Raw genomic sequence first — 21,979 nt, 5'->3', positions numbered from 1 at the left:
TCATGCACATGCCCAGAGGCAGAAATTTCTGTCTGGTTTCTTGCTCATGGGTCCCAACCACAGAGAAAAATAAGGCTCAATTAGTATCACATTGATGATGATGATGATGATGATGATGATGATGTCTGGTTAGGAAATTTGTCAGACTGATCAAAAGACGTTGGTTTAATATCCTTCCACAGAAATTGTTGAAGTGCATGGAGAGCAAAATAGATAACATAACAGTCAACAGAAGCAAAATGAAGGCGGCTCATCCCAATAGGGTAGGTTCAAAACAGCTGAAATAAAATTGAAGTAAATGTGCAGTCCTCCAGCTAAAACTGCAAAAGCAAGCATGCTGATGCAGGCGTGAGCACCCTCCTCCCACCTGGCGCTCTCCCTGCCCGGCAGCGCCGTCCCCTCCCCCGCCTTTGTTCCTCTCCGTGGACGCTTTGTCTCCATCTTGAAATAGTGTCTGTATACTGCAAATGTCCACATAAGCACCACCACGTGGGAATTCGCCCCTGGGCCTGAGTAAGTTCACCTGCTCCCTACGTACCCACATCTGGTAACTGAGATTTACCACATTCCACATCAACTACCTGATTCACATCCTCGCCAGCCTCTCTGTTCACCATCCTCACAGATGCACGGAGGCCACACAGCCCCTCTTCGCACCCACCTTTGGGACTTGCAGCCAAACTGACCATCTCCTCCCTCCCAAGACATGGGTGGATCTCAGCTGACCACAAAGATGAACCCTGGCCTTGGGCGCTGGCCCTCTACTCTAAACTCTGGCAATTCTGCCTTTTGGCACATCATGGAGGACCCAGATTGCCAGCTCTACCACTGTGAGCTCCAGAGATGAGCGGTTAATACTCAAGTCCCTGGCAAACTGAGTGTGCAGGTGGCTACCGATCAAAGGAACTGTGCCGAGCCACCAGCCCCCCTCCCTGGCTTGGGTTGTGGGGAGAATCCATTCTTCAGAGATGAATTTATCTGTATTACAGTTTGTATCTTACAAAGAATGATTCCTTACATTAGGTTGCACAGCTGCAATTCAAACATTGTTTTCAATACTTAATCTGTATGTAATCTCTATGTATAAGAAATGAGATACCTTTTTCTTATGAAATTACGTATCATTCTGTTGTATTAACCATTGGTTAATCCCACTCAGTGTTTAATCTTGCTAAGTATCTTAGTATTAACACACGCAAACACATGGAGTATTTCTGAACGTGCTGAGCAACGCCATGTCTCAGCACATGAGTGATCTTCTGTTCTCCCCAAAAGAGGAAGCCTGACCTGAAAGCCAGGCTAAGCCTAGTAGCCTACGAGAACAGAACAAGACACGCGGAGCACTGCCTACTGTGCAGAGCGCGGGGCCGGCAGGTTGCTGCCAGGTGCAGGTGGTGCTGCTAGTACCTGTCCTTTGGGCTAAGAGAATCTAGACACCCAGCCTGCCTTTCAGTTTCTAAATGTCGGCCATGGATTCAGAAGATAGTACAGCAAGCATAGGCCAAGCAACATGCATCTGCTTGCTGCATCTGCCTTGTAGGGTCTAGTCTGCAGCCTCTCTGCTGACTTTATTCACTGTGGAGTGGTACTTTGGAGAGGGTGCTTGTTTTCTGCCATTTTTTTTACACTTTAACACGTTAAAACACTAAGAAAATATACAAACGAATTTGTTTCCTGCCCCGTGGTAACATTAGTAGAAATCACATTCACGTTACTCACCCTGCTGACTTCCTTAGGAGCCGATTCATCTGTGGAAGGCAGAAGGAAGGGGGAGAGATACAATTAGAAACCCAACAGGTTTGAAATGCAGAACATGTCACGCATTTTCGACAAATTGGAGGCTCACTTACAATGCGTTCTCTTAGGGGATTTTACAATATGAGTTTTTAAAATTGTAAATAAAGGATAAACATCACAAAGTGAGAAACGTATATGCTAGTTTCAGGATGGAAACTGCAACAAGCCCTTCATAGATTACCTTTTTAAAAGTATAAAAAGGAACTGCCTGCACACGCAGCGGCACTGGCAGAGGAAAGCCTCGGCGCCACAGGGGTCCACACACTGGCAGGCCGTAAGTGATGCAGCGGCCACAGGGAGCATCCAAGCCACCAACACTGGTCCCAGGAGGACGCCGCCTGCTCAGCCTCTCCCAGGACACAGGACACTGACCTCCCCAGACCCACCACAGAGCAGGCCTGCAATGCAACGCTGTTGCTATATCGCTTTATTTTCCTGGCCGGGGCGGGGAGTAGGGGGTCGGAGGGGGGGCTGGGAGGGTAGGAGGTGGGGGGGTCGGGAGGGATGGGGAGACCCAAACAAAAACAAACTGCAGGCTTGCAAGCACTGTGAGTTAGGGCCTCCCATCTTCTCCAGCAATCAAGTCCTGCATTAACCACCAGCATGGAGCACTGCTGGCAGAAGATGAACGGGTCCTTTATGCCGCCACATGCACTCACAGGGGCAAACAGACCCCGGGACTGTTTTAAATAAGTTCACACATTACTGAGTCTGTCTCTGCCAGTGCCCAAACCAATCAATCGCACACACTCGGTGTCTCCTCCTCCATCCTCAGACTCACTGCTTGCTACCCAGTTCCACAGATGACACATCTAGTCCCAAGTCACAGTGCAGGTCCCCAGTGACTTCCAAACTGGTTCCTGAATTGGTGTATGCACACGCACGAGCGCGTACACACACACACACACACACACACACACACACACACACGCCTTCCTCTCCCAGTCTGTCTTTCAAAAGTATTGCACCTATTGTGCTCCTTACCACCTAAGGTAAATGAGATTTCAACACTGGCTCAACGCTGACTTTATCTGGGTTCCCTTAAAAAAAAAATACTAAGCTTGGTGCTATTAGAAAGCAGGCGCTTCCCTGGAGACGTGACTACTTTGTCACTGAAGCAAGCTTAGTAACAGAGTGTAAAGTTAAAGTCTTTTTAACTTTTTTTAAATTAAAAATTGTTCTCCAAGAAATTCAATTGTTATCTAAGCACAATTTTAAAAAAGCAAATGGCACTAAAAAGAACAAATTGAAAAGAGAAAAGGGCTGGTGTGTATGTATGCATGCCTGCATGTGTGTGTGGGCGCACGCACAGAGGTTTGATAGTAAGGTGGCTGGGCGCTGATTTGAAGGGAAGGTGTTGTGACTGTCCAAATGTCTGTACACAGATGTGCACATATGATGGGGCTTTTTCCATTGCCGGTCTCGGTACTTCTCAATTCAAAAGTACACAAGATTTTGCACATGTATACATTTACAGCACCGGCATTGTTTTATAGCCCATAAAGGACGTGAATTTGGCCTACAGATGACTTCTGCATTTAGAAATCTATCTTGTTCATTTTTTTAACTTAGCAGTCTTATGATTTTTTGGTTAATGTCAGAGCTTATATTCGGGGAATACTATATTTTAACTAGTAAGAAGAACGGACACAGTGACCTCCGTTCCGGGAGCCATCAGGCCCCCCCCCCCCCCCCCGCCGGGCAGTGCAGCAGCCACGGGTCGAGGGGAGGAGGACAAGACCTGAAGATGTGGTGGCTGCCGCTTTTCCAGCCCCCAGAGAACCACAGCCCAAGAACAGGAGCTGCTCTGCAAGAATCGCTGGCCCACAGAGAATTCTTTGCCCACAAAGAACTGCTGCCCCTCCCCCCGGCCCACACGGGCCCCCCGGGATTCCTGTGGAGCCATCCTGTCCAGTGCTGCCCTGCGGGCCCCGCTCATCACTGCCTCATGCAGTCCAGCATGCAAGCTGCCTGCGAAGGGGAAGGGAAAGGACTACAGAGAAGGGAAGTCTTCCTAGTCCAGCGACTCTTCCACCAACACGTGTCCACTCAACACATCAGTCCTCAGAAGCCAGGCGTGCCAGGCCGGCCCCGATCTCCAGGAGCCTGGCCTGCTGTCCAGTGAGATCAGCCAGCTGGGGAGCAGACACAAGAACCTCAGAAAATGCCCCGTGTTCATTGCGAATAAGTCATTCTTTTCAGAAAGCGAGATGGCACCTCTGCTCCAAATCCCTTCTTAAGCATTAGCAGCCTTAGCAAGAACAGTTCAAGGGGAAAAAGACTCCCTGGAGAGAATTTCCAAAGAAGAACTTAATGGTTTCCTTCCGTGTAAGTACTCAGTCTAAATATTTTATGAATCTTTGTAAATATGTGGGTATTTTTCATGATTAGTTTTGATTTTCCTTGGATATGAAATGGGATTTCAGTAATGGGTCCATCACAGCAGGCGAGAGTTCAGATGGTGCTGCTGGTGTCATGGAGGTCAAGCGGCTACCAGGGTGGCCAAGCCCTGTGTCTGGCCGTCAATCTCACGCTCCATCTGCAGCGGTGCGGGCAGCGCCACACGCACCAGGCTCAGTGCTCGGGAATCAGTGAGGAATGACTACATTCTCTTATCTGATCCATAACAACTGTAGACAGAGATAAACACCAGCACACAGAAACAAGCCCAAAGAAGAAAACAGAGCAAGAAAGTCAGGTTTACTAAGTTCTTCCAGGATCTAAAACGGTCCATTTAAAATCAAGCATTAAAAACTTGAAAAGGATTTTTTTTTGTCCATCGTGGGGCTTGAACTCTGAGCCTGGGCGCTGTCCCTCAGCTCTTTAGCTCAAGACTAGTGCTCTACCACTTGAGCTACAGCGCCCACTTTGTAAAGGATTTTGTAATTACATTGTATGAATATTTATTGTTTGTTGACTTTCTAACATGTTTCTACTAAGAAGGATTTTTTTTTTTTTGTCAGTCATGGGGCCTGAACTCTACCACTTGAGCCACAGCACCACTTCCTGCTTCTTCTGTTTATGTGGTGCTGAGGAATTGAACCCAAGGCCTCATGCATGCAAGGCAAGCACTCTACCACTGAGCCACCTTCCCAGCCCCTGCTAAGAAGGATTTGAAAGGACATAAAAAATTGTAACTATACCATGATCCAAAAAGGGCAGCTATTCAAATGGTAACAAATTATTTCACATTTAGTTACATGAAAAAGACTAAGGAAAGTAAAACTATTTATGAACCTATGCTGGATAAAAAAGTATGAATTTAATTTATATGCGTACATAAATACATACAGGTTTTCTGCGTCTGTAGGTACTGGAGTTTGAACCTGGAGCTTCGGGGCTGCTAGGCAGGTGGCCTTCTGGAGCCAGGCTCCCATCCCTGTATGCTCAGGATAGGATCTTGCTTTGTGCCTAGACCACGGTCCCCCATATACATTTCTGGCCATAGCTGGGGTGACAAGTTTGCATTAGCACACCTAGCTAGTATTCATGGAGATGGAATCTGGTAAACTTTTTGCAAGAGTTGGACACTAACCATCATTCTCATGATTTCTACCTCCTGAATAGCTAGGATTTATAAGTGTGAGCCATGGGTGTCTGGCTATATTTTAAAATGTATCTGTTTATATGTGTATCACACACACTCTAATAGGTCCCAATGATAAATTAATTTTGGCGATGTGCTCTCATACCATAGGTCTGCAGAGAAAATGCTACATGAAGGGTTCTGCAGCACATCATATTAGTCTCACAGGAGGTTTCATTCTGACATGGCGTATGTGTGTGCACCCAGCTTTGATCAGACCCCGCCGCCTCCCTCTCCCTCCTCTTCCTCTTCTCCTTTCCCAAGTTAATATGGACGGGTCTCACTGTTCTGTGTTCACACACACACTCCCCTGGTTGGAGTGTGTGCTAACTGCTCAAAGGTGCTTCAACTTGATGTGCACACATGCGTATACCGTATTTTAATCCTACGGACCCCCTTGCTTATCTACTGCCCCCTTTGTGAACAGCTTTCTGTGTTTCTTTTCCCATCTTCCTTCACAGACATGCTGCTTGCCCGCTGACCTTCTCTTTGCTTCCCTGCCTCAACCTCTCCGGCACGTACGTGCCAGCAGGGCCCTGAGCAAAGCCTGAGCCGCGTGTCCCTCGTGTGCGCCTCCTTCGCCTTTTTTCTTAATTTTTAAATTTAATTTTATTGTAAAGGTGCCGCGCAGAGGAGTTGCATAAGAAAGGTAATGAGTACATTTCCTCCATGGTTCTCTCCTACTTTCCCTCCCCCGACCCCCCTCCCTGCCAAGCTATAAAGTTCATTTCTAACACAGTGTCTCCTGAGTATCACTGTTGCTTTGGTTCTCCCTTTGTCCTTCATCTCATCATTTTGTCGTTCCCCAAATCAGATAAATGTATATATAATACACAGGGTAAGCAAAGTAAGCCAGACCCCAAGGAAACACAGGCTCCATGGTTTCCCTCATTTGTAATAATCAGGATAGTCCTCGCTGAGGATCACAAGAACTCAATAGTTACACACATACTGCACAGAAAATGATGCTCATCGAAATGAACTCCAAGATTAGAAACTAGAGGGTTTTTGTTTTGTTTTTCTAAATGTACTAGGTGAAGTTATTTCTTCTTTCTTTTGTTTTTTTCCCCTTGGTTTATCCCCTGTTGTTACTGTTTTTGGTTCTGGTACCCTGTGTCTCCTTCTCCTTAAATGTGAATCTTCAGGACTCCGTCTAACATCCGGTTCCTCTGTGAGGTCCTCTCAGGGGCCTCCAGACCTCTCTGTTCTCAGAATGTTGCCCACGCCTTTCCTCTTAGGAAAGCGAGTGCTTCAGATGATTAGGAGACATGTTTGGAGTTAAGAGTAGATCACTTTCCTCATTTCAGTCCTCCTTGCCGATCATAAGGGGATGTCTTAACCTTTCCAAATGGTCTTCCTCATATTTATAAAGTGACATGTCATGATGCCATTAGGATTAAATAGCCATGTGAAATCTGTGCATAGCACATGCTTTCAATTAGTTGCAGTTTTCTACCTTTGAACTACAGTTTGCTCTTCACTGAGAAGGAGGTATGTAGGAATCACTTAATTTCTTAACTGACATACAAAGTGTAAGAAGATTTATGTAAACACCTGGCACAGAAGCTCCAACCCTCCCAATACGCCTTGAGTTTTCAATCCTACCATCTTATCCCTCATTTCTGACTGTATCTGCTTAAATGTGTTTCTATTTAAGTTCTAAGCAGTACTCGTCAGGATCTACTAAACAGAGGATCATGCCATCCAAAATCCACAAAGCAGGCTCCATGTTCATAATGGAACATCTTCTTCCTGCTCTTCCGATCTCACTCTGGCTTTTACTTCCTCTGCATTTCTACAATTACAAACACATGCTAATTTATTATCATATTACTCATTATCTCTACCCAATGGAAGTTCAGAAGGACAAAAAATGTGTAAATAGATTACTATGATAGTTACCAATATTTAGTTAATGCGTAGTGTTCTTTCTGCAGATACTTAAAAAGTGCCTCAGTCCTGTCCACATTCTTATCACCGTTACAGCAGTCACATTTTTAACCTAAGGCTTAAATAGACATTTAGCTTACAATTTCCGCTAAGAACTGTTCACAACTTTACTTGGGAATTATACTTCCCAAAGGAAAAGCCATGACTCTTCTCTTCAAAAACATAAGGAACATTCATACATTGTGCATACGATTTCTGAGGGCCACATGACCTCCAACTTTATTCAGAAAACATCTATTTCCTTCAAGGTGATTGGTTTAATATTCTGTACTTGTGCCCCATAAAAAATGTACAAATTAAAGTAGCATTTGTTCTACCAACTATCTAGTGAAAAGGGGAATCTTAACTGTTTCATTTTTCCAGGTCTTGGCTTCTGGACTCCAGACATCCTCGCCGAGGGCACACAGAGCAAGGCTACTTGCACAATGTCACCTGACATCTCACAGGCTCATGGGCATTGAATTTTCAGAAGCTATACAGTGACCCGATGCTCAGGGAAAGGCGTCCTGTGTGGCAGCAGTGTTTTGTTTGGTGTTGTGCTGCTATTACAACGCTTTCCTGATCAAAGCCAACGCGGCCTGCAGAAAGCCTCCTCAGGAACCCGGCGGGATGGTGCGGAAGACCCGGCCTTCACGCGCAGCGTGCGGGCTACTCTCCGCTTCCGCTCTTCCCTGAGCACTGGGGCTCTGGAAAATGGCTCACCACCCGTGAACCCACTGCCACTGTCTCCCACAAGAGGAGTCCCTTGCCATCGGCCACACCAACCTCCAGCACTGCATGCTCCCAGGGAGCCTCCCAAACAGAACGGTGAGGAGGCGGCGGCAAAGATGTTCACACGTTGCCATGCCGGACGAGCACACGGTGCTGCTGAGCTAAGAAACGGCCCCGCCTCACCTCTGACTCCATCAACCCCCCATGTGTCTTTACCTGGTGCCTACCCCCCCTCACCTCTTCACCCCCTGCCTGCCCTTACCCTGGTGCCCACCCTCTGACCCCACACCTTCTCCTTACGTGGCAGACCCCTGTCCTGACTCATCCACTTTATAATACACCCTGTTACCTCGCTCCCCAGTCCACATTCACTTGGTAAAACCACATCCCTGGTCACGTCTGACACTGCCCGCCTCTCAGCCCAGACCTGCAGCTGAGCCTTGGCTGGGGAGTCTTTGGGCAGGCCCCAGGTCGTGGAGACGTGGCCCGAAGACGTGGCCTCACCGTCCAGCGGCCGTCAGCATGGGCCGGAGACCAGCACACCGCTCATCACGGAGGACGCGCTCTGCTCTGCTCAGCCTTCCAACGCCTTCTTCCCCAGGCTCACCAAAAACCTGCGACGTTGAAGTAAGTGGCCTGGAACCTTCCCCCACTTACACACACACACACACCTGTGGACACAAGTGTTCACACCCACATCAGTGTGCTCTTCCCCGCTGAGGCCAGCCCCTCTGACCGGCTGTGGACACGGACACGACGCCAGCATTGGCCCGGCTCTTGCACCTGGTTCTCCCTGTCCACGCACGGTCCCGCTGCACAGGGGAAGAGGCTCCTACTTCTCTCTAGTTAAAGACAAAGGCCTCCCCTCGGCTTCAAACAAGCCTTAACGACGCTGCATCTCCACACCTCTCTTCACTTCTGTGTCACATTTTCCCCACAGATACACACTCATTTTCACTGATCCAGACTGAAGAACCTTCCTTCACCAGCCTTCCATAAAACCTTACTTGTTAACAGTATTTCTGCTGACAATATAAAAGCACCTAACAGTCTGACATAGCCACACACATGAGGAATGAATGGACACCTTGCAAGCAGCTTTCACATGGCCAAAAATAACTTTCATTAATGGATGGAGGAGTGAGGTCAGCAGGAGAGCCGGCAGGGGCTTCAAACGGGTTTTACCCCCACTCTCTAACCAGTGAGGCCATCAGGGGAAAGCTCTGGCAATCGTGAACACCACACTCGACATTGAAGCATATATGTAGCTATGCACTTTGCCACAGCAACACAGCCACAGAAGAATTAACTAAAATCTGCCTTTTGGGATGAACTCTAGGGTGCTAAAAATTACCTATCTTCTACGGCACACTTAACATATAACTAAGTTAGTTTCCCACTAATATAAAGAGCTATATTTTAGCATAATGTGCTAAAAATACAACCTTGTATCTTTTTTTATTTTACTTTATTTTTGTCGGCTCTTTAGCTCAAGGCGAGCGCTATACCATTTGAGCCACAGCACTCCAGCTGGCTTTTTCTGCTTATGTGGTGCTGAGGAATCGAACCCAGGGCCTCATGCATTGCAAGGCAAGTGCTCTACCACTGAGCCACCTTCCCAGCCCCCAACCTTGTATCTTCCTTTTTTTTTTCTTGTATCTTCTTAACATGAATCAAAACTAATCTCATTTGGGACACTGTAGTGCATCTGAATTACTCATTTACTCATTCAAGTTTTACTCTTTAAATGGACATCTAGTACATACCATTGTGTAAAACACTGCCTAAAATATCACAGTGTTAGATGGATGGCAAGCTATGTCACCAAATGATTTCTCTGCAGATTTGGAAAAGTAGTCAAGAAAACATGTCTACAAAGTCAAAGGCTTTGGGGTAAGTAGGAGCTGGCTGGTATTTTCATGAGTATAAACACACAGCTTATGTGGACTTGGAGATCCTCACAGCTGCCTAGAGATGAGATTTAGTTTGTCCCCCAGATCTCATCAGACAAAAACATTTTGGATAAAAAGCATTCACATAAAATAATATTTTTCACAATAGCTTTCATGAGCTCAGGGACAGCACCTAGGCTTTGAGTTCAAGCCCCAGGACAGGCACAACAAGTTTTTAGAAATTAAAATGTGAAATACTTCTAGTCCCAAGTATTTAGAACAGAAGTTGTTCAAACTGTATCCCATAATCTCTTCATCAATAAGCTTGTAAATAGCCATGGCAGAGGTGAGCCAATGATCTAGCTGTCTTCATTACAAAAGTTATGAAAGCTATACAGTAACTGGCATGTGCATGGTGTGGTAACCAACTGCGGTGGCCAGCATCAGAATGGCTCCTTAGAGACGGAGAGTTTCTCCCTACTTTATGTCCTCTGTAGAGAGGTGCAGTGGTAATAGGATGCACGCTGCCCGTGCCCTCCATCTGCCTACTGTTACTGGGTCATAACTCGACCAAGAACTGGCTGTGTTAACTCCTGATGCTCCCACTTCCCAGGGTGCAATTATAGCATCTACCAAAACCAACTAAGTATATACAGCTAATATCCCACAAGCGTAAAACCTACAGAGGTCTGATATCTTAGGAAGGCCTCAGGAGTTAGACTTGCTTTAGAAACACACAATATTGATTCATATTTCTGTAGTCTCCTGCTCTCCACATTTGTGTTTTATGAGCACCAAACTAACAGTAGTGATTTAAGAAAATAGCAGACACCACAAGACAAACTATTTCAGAAGCAAATATACTCCTCTGATTTAAATAATCACTTTTACTGTTTATATAGCTGAATTCCCATATATAATCTCTCTGTGAGCAGAAATAACTTCACAGAATTTTCTATTGCTACAATACAGAACATTCCCATATGGGGATGATTTGTTGGCGGTTACAAAATACAAATGAAGTACACATTACCAAAAAAGTGTGAATAATTGTGCAAAATACTCATTCTGGAACAGTCATTTACTTCCTTCTCTTTTACTAAATAACACAGAATGAAATAATCTGACAGCATTCTCTGGCAGTCAACAAGCATTCTCGGGGGCATCTACCTGAGAGGATGTGTGGAATGGATGCTCTCCTCGAGGGTGATTGGCTGTGAAGGAGAATAGGGGATGACTGGGGATCACTGGAGGGTATTTGTTAAATAACAAGAATCAAGGCCTTGCTCTTGTATTGTCAGAAGCCACGGGACAGAACTTCTCTGAATATGAAGGTGTGCATAATGAGATACGCATCCTCAAAGGAGGTGGTGAGGGCCTTCCTCTGGGCAGCAGAACTAAAGGCTGTCCTCCATGCATGTCACATACTTGTCCTGAGCACCTGCTCACTGATGAGGTCACTGGGGTGACCACTGGATGCCAACACCAGGGGCCAGGCCCTTTCACAGTCTCGGCCTCTGGTCTCTGGGCTTCTGCACCATTAGTCAGAACTATCAGCTCTCTAAGAATAAGAATTTGGTAGTAATGACTGGAGGGGGCAAGGGAGTGTCAGTAACGGAAAACTGCAAAACAGAGTTTCAGCTACGGCTTCCTAGTCTTAGAAACCAACCAGTATTTGTATTAAATAGTTTAAAGTATTGCTAAATTTAAAAAGGGAAGATATACCAAATGAAGTATTCATGCTAATGGTAATACTAAAACAGTAGATAAGTTGTTTGTTTGTTTTCATTTTGAGGACCTGGACTCAATTCCACAAATATAATCTTGCATTATGTATTTATTTCTCATCAGAGAACAAGCTGAAATTTACATGTTTATTTATGATGCACTCTCAGCAAAGCTTACCCATGCTTTTGAAAGTGTCAAACATCTCAAATGGTTTACAAATGTTTAAGGTTTGCAATTACAAAAACGGGCCATGTTAAGATTTGTTCTTGACAGTTGAGAAGAGAGCGCTTGTGTCTAATTTCTTCTCTCCCTTTCCCTTAATGAAAACATGCACAACCATTTATATACTTGTGGTAAAAATATTGCGTTTAATTGAAAAGCTATATATTTCAGAATCTGAGTCAGCTTTCTCAAAGATTTATCTGACTTCATTATAGAAGTTATGAAAGGGAGTGACTCTGTGGCTCTAGTGGTAGAGCGCTAGCCTTGAGCAAAGAAGCTCAGGGACAGTGCCCACGCCCTGAGTTCAAGCCCCACAACTGACATTAAAAAAAAACTTATGAAAGAAAGAAGCCGATGCCTCAAGCCAACGGCCAAATGCCACGGCAGGAGTGACCTCCCGACTGCGTATCTACACTTGATTTCAGATTTCTTTCTGTAGCATGTATGAGAATAAACGTTTGTCACATCACATACATATCAGGTGGACAATATTTTTCTACACCTTCCTTGTACTCGGTGTGGTCTGATGAGTATGTGATGTCCGCCAAGGTCTACGTATCAAAGGTTAGGTCCTTAAGATGGAGGGGCGGGGGCCAGGGAGGGGCTTCGGGCCTTCAATAATGGGGACTAGTGGGAGGTCCTTATGTCCCCACATATCCGGGAGGGGGTTGCGGGAGCTCTGCCTCCTCCTCCAGCCTCTGCTTCCCAGCTCGTGCTGACCCCACGTTCTCACCTCACCACCGCCCAGAGCTCGCAGACCACGGGGGCTTGGGCTGGAGCCTACACAACTGCAAGATGAACAGCCTTTTCTCTCTCTAACTTCACTGTCTCGGTTGTTTCACTGTAGTACCCAAGCTAAATAATAAGATAAGCATTAAATAAAATCCAGAAGAATACCAACTTGTGCATTTTTCTATGTGATAGAATTCCCAAGACTTAGTTGCCATCTTTTTAAGTCAAGGGTCTTATTTCTATATTTTTCCTTTCCAATTTTTAATTTTCCAGTTTCAACTTTTTCAAAAAAAAATTGACAGAAACAAAACATTAAGTGTTACATTTTGCCTTCCAGAATATATTTAATGCTTTTTATTTCACAAGTATTGGCTAGGACAACTTGGTTTAAAATCAGTCAACATGCAAGCTGAATTGTCTTACCTTCCAGTTTGTTGTTTTTCCTCTTCAGCCATTTTTCTACTGTCTCTGCACTAACACTTTCAGATACAAACTCATCTAATACCTGGGGGTGAAGAGAAAGATATGCCTTCACTTTTTCATCTGTCAAACCTGTAAAAGAAATAAAAAGAATAAAATTCACCTATACAATGTCTCCATACACATGCGATACACAGTAGGGACCTGCAACGCTGTGAACAGCGTCTGCACTGCTGGAGGGAAGGTGGAGAGCAGCAGTTAGCAGAGCTTGTGTTTCACGGGGCAGGCACTTCTGTGTGCCACTGAGGTAGAGGTTGGGAAGTGCACGGGTGGTGATTAAGGAATCCTGCGAATATAATTAATGCCACCGACCTTTACACAGAAAATAGTTAAAACAGAATTTTATATTATATGGAATTTGTATGTACATACATAGTAAAATATTGGTGGAAATATAAGTGTGTCTATATATACATATACATATAAATATGTGTGTGTGTATATATATATATATATATATATATATATATATATATATATTAGCACTCGAAAGTAAGACCTCCAGGGATTTTAAATATAGCATCTAAGTATTACATAATGGTACAAACTGTTTTCCAACCACAAACCTCAGTGCTATACATGGACCAATGTTGTTCTCTATTGTTATGCATTAAGCCCTACGAAGTACTTATTTTTGGAAAATAGTTACCATATATTAAGCACAAAACAAATGAAACTTAACAATAGAAGCACACAGAAAAATCTAGTATAACACAGACCAGTACTAAAAATGTTTAGAAAGTACATTAATAAATTCTTATGTTTTATGACACAAATTCCTCCTTTTTCTCCAGAGCACTATAGTAAGCCAATGGTATAACTAATGTTCAGTTTACAATAACCTTGACATTTGTTCATTGATATTCTTTGTAGACAGTTTCTCTAAAATAATTTTCACAGTCTAATGATTTTCAAACTAAGTAATTTTACATGCACCCATAAGAAACATAAAATTACATGTTTTCAATTAAATAATACTAAACACAATTGGGATATGAATGGTTATTCTCGGGATGATGACTGCTTTTACTACTACCATATATTCTCACTGAATTATTTTAATAAAGTATAATCTTTAGGTGTAAAAAAGCAATGGAAACCTGTACTGAGGCTGAAAAGACGGAAAGGAACTATGTACGTCTCCAGAGAGTAGGATGCATGCTGTCTCTAAGGAAGCACAGAATTCATCTCTGTCAATTAACTGTGCCCATACTAAAGTCACAACTGTTAGAATTCTACCACATTAGGGTATAACTGAGGAGGCAAGGAATTTCTTTCAAGGATACCAATACTTGGTCAATTTCACTGTGCGTATCCACCTATAATTGAAGGAAAAAAAAGGGAAACCCATCTTACTCAATTCAAAGCAAAAGTGTCCTTGGTGGAGATGTTAAATTCAGTTGAGAAAGTGTACGCACTGCTGAAAACCGCAAGGCTCGCGAGATCTGAGAGCGGTCTTGCCTCCTGACGCAGCTAGGAAAAGCGCCCCCTACTGATGCACCGGAGAGCATACCAGGCCTGCCGAGGACATGACACAGGTCTTCTGCTTTTACACGTCCTCCACAGGGCATAGTCCACACCTGACTCCTTGAAATTTCAGTGGCACACAACTTTAGAGTTATTTTCCTAACTTTCTAATTGCGCTTCAATTTGTGCTTTCTCTTCCATCCATGATGCTGACACCAAACTGTGAATCTGGGGTCTGAGCACATTTTAAACTCCAGTCAGTCCCCAGGTCCTCCTCTGTCTCCCAACCCAGGGTTTGGGATTCAAAATTGAGTTCTGCCGGTTCTTGACAAGGAGATTTTAACTGTCAACTTTCCTGGTTCTGTTACTATTACTCTCTAATTTTCTAGAAATCCAACCTGGAAATATAAAGCCACAACTGACTCATCCTTTCTTACCACCTCACTTTGTTTGAATGAATTATCATACAGTTCCTATTTGCCAAATTACATACCAGACCAAGGGCTAGCATCCAAAATCCACAAGAACTCTTAAAACTCAACAGTAAGAAAGAAACAAAATAATTTTTTAAATGGGGCCAAGATATGAATGGATAGTTCAACAAAGAAGGTAGATTGGCAGAGCCACACCAAGAATACCCAATAGTCATTGGTGAGCTGAAGTTAAGTAAAGCTTATATTCTGTTTCATGCCTACCACAACAGCCATGGGGACCACCCATCTGACAGTTCTGTCTGCATGGATGGAAAGCAGCAACAATTCTCTGTATTTTTGGTAAGAATCTAAAATGGTACAGAAAGTTAACTGATAGATTCTTGAAATATTAAATATAACCTTTCTGTACAACCCAACAATCACACTGATCTTACCAGGTGTTCATTCAACTGACAAGAAAACTCATTCCAGATGCATGTGCTAGGCACCTGTGGCTCACATCCGGAATCCTACCTATTTGGGAGGCTGGATCAATGACAGCCTGGGGGGGAAGTTCTCAAGACCTCTTCTCAAGCAATACTGGGCACACTGGTGCATGCCTGCCATCCCAACTCGTAGGAGGCTGATTAGCAGGATCGTGACAGTCTGGACAGAGAAACCTGCAGGAATCCATCTGAATGGGAGAAGCTGCATTCGATGGTGTATGTTTTTCATCTCAGCTATGAAGAAAGACTAAAATAGGAACATTGTAGTCCAGGAACATGCACGGGCAAGAAGCAAGACATTATCTCAAAAATGATCAGTGCAAAAAAGGGCTGGAGACGTGGCTCCGTAGTAGAGCACCTGGCGAGCAAGCACTCTACCAGCCATGAAAAGACATGGCTGAGAAGAAAAAGAGGCAGTCTGAAAAGGCTACGTAGTACATATTTGTGCACTCACCACTCTCAAAAGAGCAAAACCATAGGAGCACCACAAAGATCAATACTAGCCAGGAGTCCAAAGAGAAGGAAGATAGTGACTAGGTAAAACACAGAGCATCTGTGATTAAACTATTTTAATGGTGAGCAAAGGATACATGCACTTGCTGAAACCCACAGAATTTTATAGCATAAAGAAGAAATCATGATGCAGACACATTCTAAGGATCACTCAGAAGCTCAGGGACAGAAGATTGCTTTTACTGCTTTTAAAACAACAACACACAAAACCAAGGTTAAGAGTTCTCATTTCATGAAGCCAAACTGCCTCAAATATTTCATGCTTTGTCTTGCTGGAGATTATTTCTCTTTACAGGACTCCTGTGGGTCAGTGTTACGTCTCACTTAGAATAACACATTACACATTTACCCCAAATTATAAATTGGAAAATCTGGCTTTGATAAGGAAGGGAGGGGCTTTAAAGCAGACACCCCTGGAGTCACAAGGCTGGTCTTGAGCTCCAGTCTGAGACGGAAAGGAGGGGTGGAGTAGGATGGACCCGGTCTCTTCCCAGGATTCCTCTGTCTGATTCCAATGTGCCCAGTCCAGCCCTGTTGGGGGTCACGCTGCAAGCTGCCCTACTCCTCTCTGCTCTTTGCCTGGCTAAGATTTTTCAACTCATCTAAAACCAACTTCCCCTGAGACCCCTCACAGCCCTGACTGGCCCTTACAAGGGGTTCTTATTCAGGCATCGCTGATCGCCAGTGGAATTCTCCTGTGATCTGACTTTCACCCTCAGTCTCTGCACACTGGGCTCACCAGGGTGGGAAGGGATCTTCCTCCATCTCTTCAGGCGCAGTGCTGGCTGAGCAGAAAGGCTGCCCGCCTCTTCTGAAGATACTGCTCCCAAGGCTGACCGTTGACTAGAATGTCCCCAGTCCACTAATCACTAAAAGGCAAGCCATTTTGCAAAGTATGAACACTTACTTTCCCTCCTGAAAAGTCTCAAATTTGCCTACAAGATCAATGCCCCCAAAAGCCTGCATGCCAAGCCTCAGACAGCTTCCCACAGGTTGTCGCCAGGCAGCTACTGCAGCTCCCCTAGGAGGGGTCTCTCGGAAGCCCTGCTCCCGAGCACCTCACCCCTCTGCTGGTGGTGCTCCCAGTCCCAGGGCTGTCGCCACTCAGCCATGGGTATGACATAGCGAGTCCCTTCAGACCTTCTGGGTCTTGAGACCCAACACAGGATGTATCTCTCTGTCTGGTGTCACAAACTGGGCTCGATTTACAGGAAGACAGAGGAACACACCAGCAAGCCCACGCCAGGAGCAAGTGTCTGTCAGGAACCTTCTTCTCTCTAGCCTGCTGCTCCTACCGAAATCCCAGCACTCGCTAACCTCGATGAGATCCTTCTCTCTCTTACTTTTGCTTAAGCTTCTTTTCTTGCCGGAAGAGCCTAAATATCTGCATAACATTCTCTTAAAAATTAGAATCTTTATACTTTGCACACATTTTCTTAACGCTGGCATTCCTCAAGCATCATAAATCTGCACCAGTTCTACACATCTACCGTGTAGACTACGTCACCTTGCAAATGAGTGTGTGGCTATAAAAACATATACTATTTATAGTAGTTCTTTCTGAACCCTTACCAAATAAGGAAATGTATTAATATGCTCTTCATTTCTTTTTGCTTTATTTAAAAAGACAAACTTTTTAATGCAAGGAACATAGACTATGAGAGAAGCAGCATCTAGTAGCATTAAAATAGCTCAAGTTATATCCAAAATGAACAGTTAGGATTTGCTGTGACTAGCAAGAAAAAAATAAAAATACAAATGCAAAAAGTACATTCAGAGGCTTTATAATTCTTTAACTTGCCTCTCACATTGTCACCCAAGTTATTTCTTTCCACATAGGACATTCCCACCCAAAGGAGATTTGCCTGCAATCTAGAAAGCTGTCATTTGATCAACTTGACTTCCTGCGCACATAGCACCTTGACCCACATACTTGATGCCTGTGCCTTGGGAAGCATCAGCCTGAGGGGCACAAAGAAGACATGTTCCCCATAGTTATAATTTGCATGTATTTATCAGACGACAGGTCTCTGGGATGCTGTGTTTTTGAGCTAGCACGTAATTAATAATGTGCTTCTCTTTGTCTGAGGACATCAATGAATGTTTCTTTAACTGAAATCCAACAAACTGGAGCTAGTAAAGGTATAAAGATGAACTAGTAAGGGTAAGTTTAAGCCCACCAAAATTTAATCTTTTGGTGAATTTGACAATCCCTAGTACCAAAAAGAAAAAAGTTTGAAGCCGGGTGCTCGTGGCTCATGCCTGTCATCCTAGCTACTCAGGAGGCTGAGATCTGAGGATCGTGGTTCAAAGCCAGTCTGGGTAGGAAAGTCCTTGAGACTCTTATCTCCAATAAACCACTAGAAAACAGGAAGTGGTTGCGCCTTGAGCTGAAGAGTGTAGGGACAGCGCCCAGGCCCAGAGTTCAAGCCCCACGACCAACAAAAAAAAAAGGAAAAGAAAAAGAAAAAAGTTTGATTATAACTTTATTTGGATATTTAGCGCATCATATTTATGCAATCAATGTCTTTGTGCTTTAGGATGAAATAGGACATGAGTAAGTAAATAACCGTGCTGCGGGACTTCTTAGAGTATATTAACAGTAAGAGCACTGATGTGGTTAGTTGTAAATGCTAAGGTTCTTTTATTCACTAAATAAATGTTTATTAAGTGTCTACTGCCTACTAGTCATATCTATGTGATTTACAGTCAATATATAGTAAGCAGTTTCTATAATTTCATAATGTTTCCAACTCTTTTTGATGCAAGCTAAGTAGAGCCTAGCTATAGCATCTGCCAGCATAGACCACACACAAGAAAGTACGTCAAAGGGGACTCTGGTTTGCAGGGTGCATGACCGGAGTAATGCCAGAATGGGGCATAAAAGGTAGTAAAAGATCTTACAAAGGAAAACGGTTTGGCAGCACATGTTTTCGCTCATGTGCAGAAGCGAAACTATACAGGAATCCAGGCTTTCACACACAGTGAGGCTAGAGGAGGCTATTCTTAGGAGAGGAATAAAAGGCAAAATGCCTACGTGCACCTGATCATATAAAATAATTCATCTATCAAAATGAACTCTAGGAAATGCAAACAAGAGTTTATTTCCTTTGTTGCTGTTTTTCTTCTCTTTTCTTTCTGTCTTGTTTGTTCATTTGTCTGTCTTTGAGAGGGTATGGGGGAGAGGCACAAAAATGGAGGGACAAAGGGTGAACAAATGTAGCAGTGGTACTCACTGGACACACTGTTGAAAATGAACTTCTGTGTGGAGACAGGAGGGAAAAACTGGGATACAGCGAGGAAAGAGGTGACATTTTCCAAAAAGAAATGTAGTCTTCACTTGACTTATATAACTGTAACCCTTCTGTACATCACCTTTATAACAACAACAACAACCAAAAAAAAAAAAACTTTAGCTGGGAAGGTAGCTCAGTGGTAGAGCACTTGCCTTGCATGCATGAGGCCCTGCATTTGATTCCTCAGCACCACATAAGCAGAAAAAGATGGAAGTGGCGTTGTGCCTCAAATGGTAGAGCGCTAGCCTTGAGCTGAAGAGCTCAGGGACAGCGCCCAGGCCGAGTTCAGGCCCCATGACCAACAAAAAAAACTTTAAAGAAGGTGGTTTGGGTTTGAGATCTGCAGAACTGCGGTATGCATAGAAATCAAAAGAAATATAAACCTGCAGCTCAATGGAAAAAAACAGAAGCAAGAGGCGTGTGGAAGCCACCCATTCACAAATGGATGAGATCTCCCAGGAGTACACCACTCGGTCCCTATAAGCACCAAAAAATGCTAATTTTCATCCATACTAGTTCTATTTTTAAAAACTCATCTGAGAAAATTATGTGATATATAATACCATTAGAAATACGTAAGTTATTCTAGAGAAATTCAAAGCAAATCTGAAGCTTTTTTTTCAGCCAAGTTACACAGTTCGTCTGGGTGTGGCTGTGCGGTCCTCTGAAGGCCAGTGCAGGATTGATAGCTTGGAACCAGTCTGGGCTCCATAATGACACCTTTTCTTGAAAAATAAAATACACACAATCCCCTTTTCATAAGTATCATCAAAATTCAAAACCACAGACACCTGGGGAAGAAGGCAGAACTGTATCACCAGCTCCCAACAATGATTCCCTGTTGGCCTCACAATAATAATCTCTAAGACTATAATGAAGAAGGCTACAACTCCCACATAGGTCACATTCTAGCTCATATGGACCTTAAAGTATCGAGATGGTGCATCAGGCCCGATCTTACCCTAGCAGCTCCTGAGGGCAGCAGCGTGAAACACAAGAAAACTGAGGAACCTGGCTTGAGGACAGAGACACACACACCAAGAAATGCACCACAGGGGCAGCAAGACACCCAGCTGGCCTCCGCAAAGAAGTGGACCTCTGTCCTTCATCCTCAACTGCGGCATTAACAGATTTAGTGTGGAGGAACTAAATGTGGCAACAGCTTGATGCAGGTACAATGCTAGTCACAGGGCAGTGTTGCTCTAAACAGCTATGAGACCATAAATGGCTGTTGTTCTAAGCCATTAAATTTGTGTTATGAGGCAACAGAAAACTAATGCAACTCGGACTACTTTTATTACTAACACAGCTTAAATAGAAAGGGATATAACATCACTGTGTAACAGGAAAGTTACTGCCAACAGATGTCAAAGTTGTAAACTAAAACATTTTGCTTGGAAGTAGAGCTGTAGCTCAAAGTGGTAGAGTACTAGCCCTTGGACAAAAGAGCCCAGGGACAGCACCTGAGCCCTGAGTTCAAGCCCCACAACCAATGGAGAGAGAGAGACAGAGAGAGACAGAGAGAGACAGAGAGACAGAGAGAGACATAGAGAGGGAGAGAGAGAGAGGGAGGGAGTTCTTTAAAACATTTTGCTTAATGAAATCTCCCAATCACACACTGTCACCAAAACCTGCACTGACTGCACCGGGGCTCTGGGGGCTGCAGGCACTGATTCAGAGACAACACACCAAGCAGTGCCCGCACAGACCTGTGAGGGTACCGCGAGCTCCCACCACACGCAGAGACCGCAGTAAGCATTGAGGCTGGGCTGCATGGAGAAAGAGATGGAGGAGTCCATACGTCTTTCTAGGACAGCATAGGGGGAAAGGCATTCCAGCCCTCAGAGCATGAAACAGACTTCTCTAGTTTTACTTCTAACAGACACTCCCTATCTTCCAGTGATGCTAAAAAACCCACAAACCATCTGAAGCTCAGATACTGTGAATCAAAAATGCCTTCTTCCATCTATGCTGCCGCACATCGCAGCCTGTGCTCCAGATTCGGTGATGAGCTGGTCGTGAGCTAGCCCTCACTGCCACCGCACGGTGCCGCACGGGGGGGGGGGGGGGGGGGGCGGCTCTGTGGCTAGTCTAGGAGGTCAAAGGTCAGAATGCAGAGTACAGATTCCACTGCATGTCGACCACGTTTGCCCCGTCGTGAAGCTGAGAAAACAGACAAGCTCAATGCCCGTGAGTGCGCGACCGCTCTCAGGGTGTGCTACTCCACCTAGCACTGTTCAATCGAAGCACTTCTAAACTACAACCTCTCCAGAACCTTCTCCTTCACCTCGGTAATGGCAAAACTTTATTCGTTTACTGCTCAGGCCAAAACCTCTCAAGTCATCCTTGACTCAATCTTCTCTTTATCTAGAGGGTAAATTCTTGTTAGGTCTAGACCAGAACTGAACTCAAGATCTTTAAGTCCTGCTAACCAGGCTATGGCCACGTGCTACACAGCTGCAGTCCCTCAGCCTCTTGTGGTTTTCCTGGGAACACACTTTGCTCCCTCCATTCTGCATTCACAGGCCACAGGACGAGCCTGGGAAAACTGGCACTAACCATGTCATCCTGAGGCTCAAAGTCTTGTGATGGCTTCTCACATCCAACAGACAGCTCTTCTCCAGAGGACCTCCCAGGCCACACTACAAGATGGGCACAGCACGGCTCACTGCTCTACTTCCCTCCA

General features: G+C 44.5%; 1 protein-coding gene across 1 annotated transcript in view; it reads right to left on the bottom strand.

The window, feature by feature from the left end:
* The window catches only part of Pde10a (phosphodiesterase 10A), a 151,982-nt gene that overhangs the window by 53,866 nt on the left and 76,137 nt on the right, over positions 1–21,979 (bottom strand). The window contains exons 2-3 of the mRNA XM_042689752.1: positions 13,042–13,170; positions 1,720–1,748 (exon numbers count right to left, since the gene is read on the bottom strand). Of these exons, the coding sequence (XP_042545686.1) occupies positions 1,720–1,748; positions 13,042–13,170 (158 nt within the window). The remainder of the gene's footprint in view (positions 1–1,719; positions 1,749–13,041; positions 13,171–21,979) is intronic.

The sequence above is a fragment of the Dipodomys spectabilis genome, unplaced genomic scaffold, assembly GCF_019054845.1.
Source record: "Dipodomys spectabilis isolate Male_0828 unplaced genomic scaffold, ASM1905484v1 ptg000126l, whole genome shotgun sequence".
NCBI classification, from domain to species: Eukaryota; Metazoa; Chordata; class Mammalia; order Rodentia; family Heteromyidae; genus Dipodomys; species Dipodomys spectabilis.
This window is presented reverse-complemented; position numbering and strand designations above follow the sequence as displayed.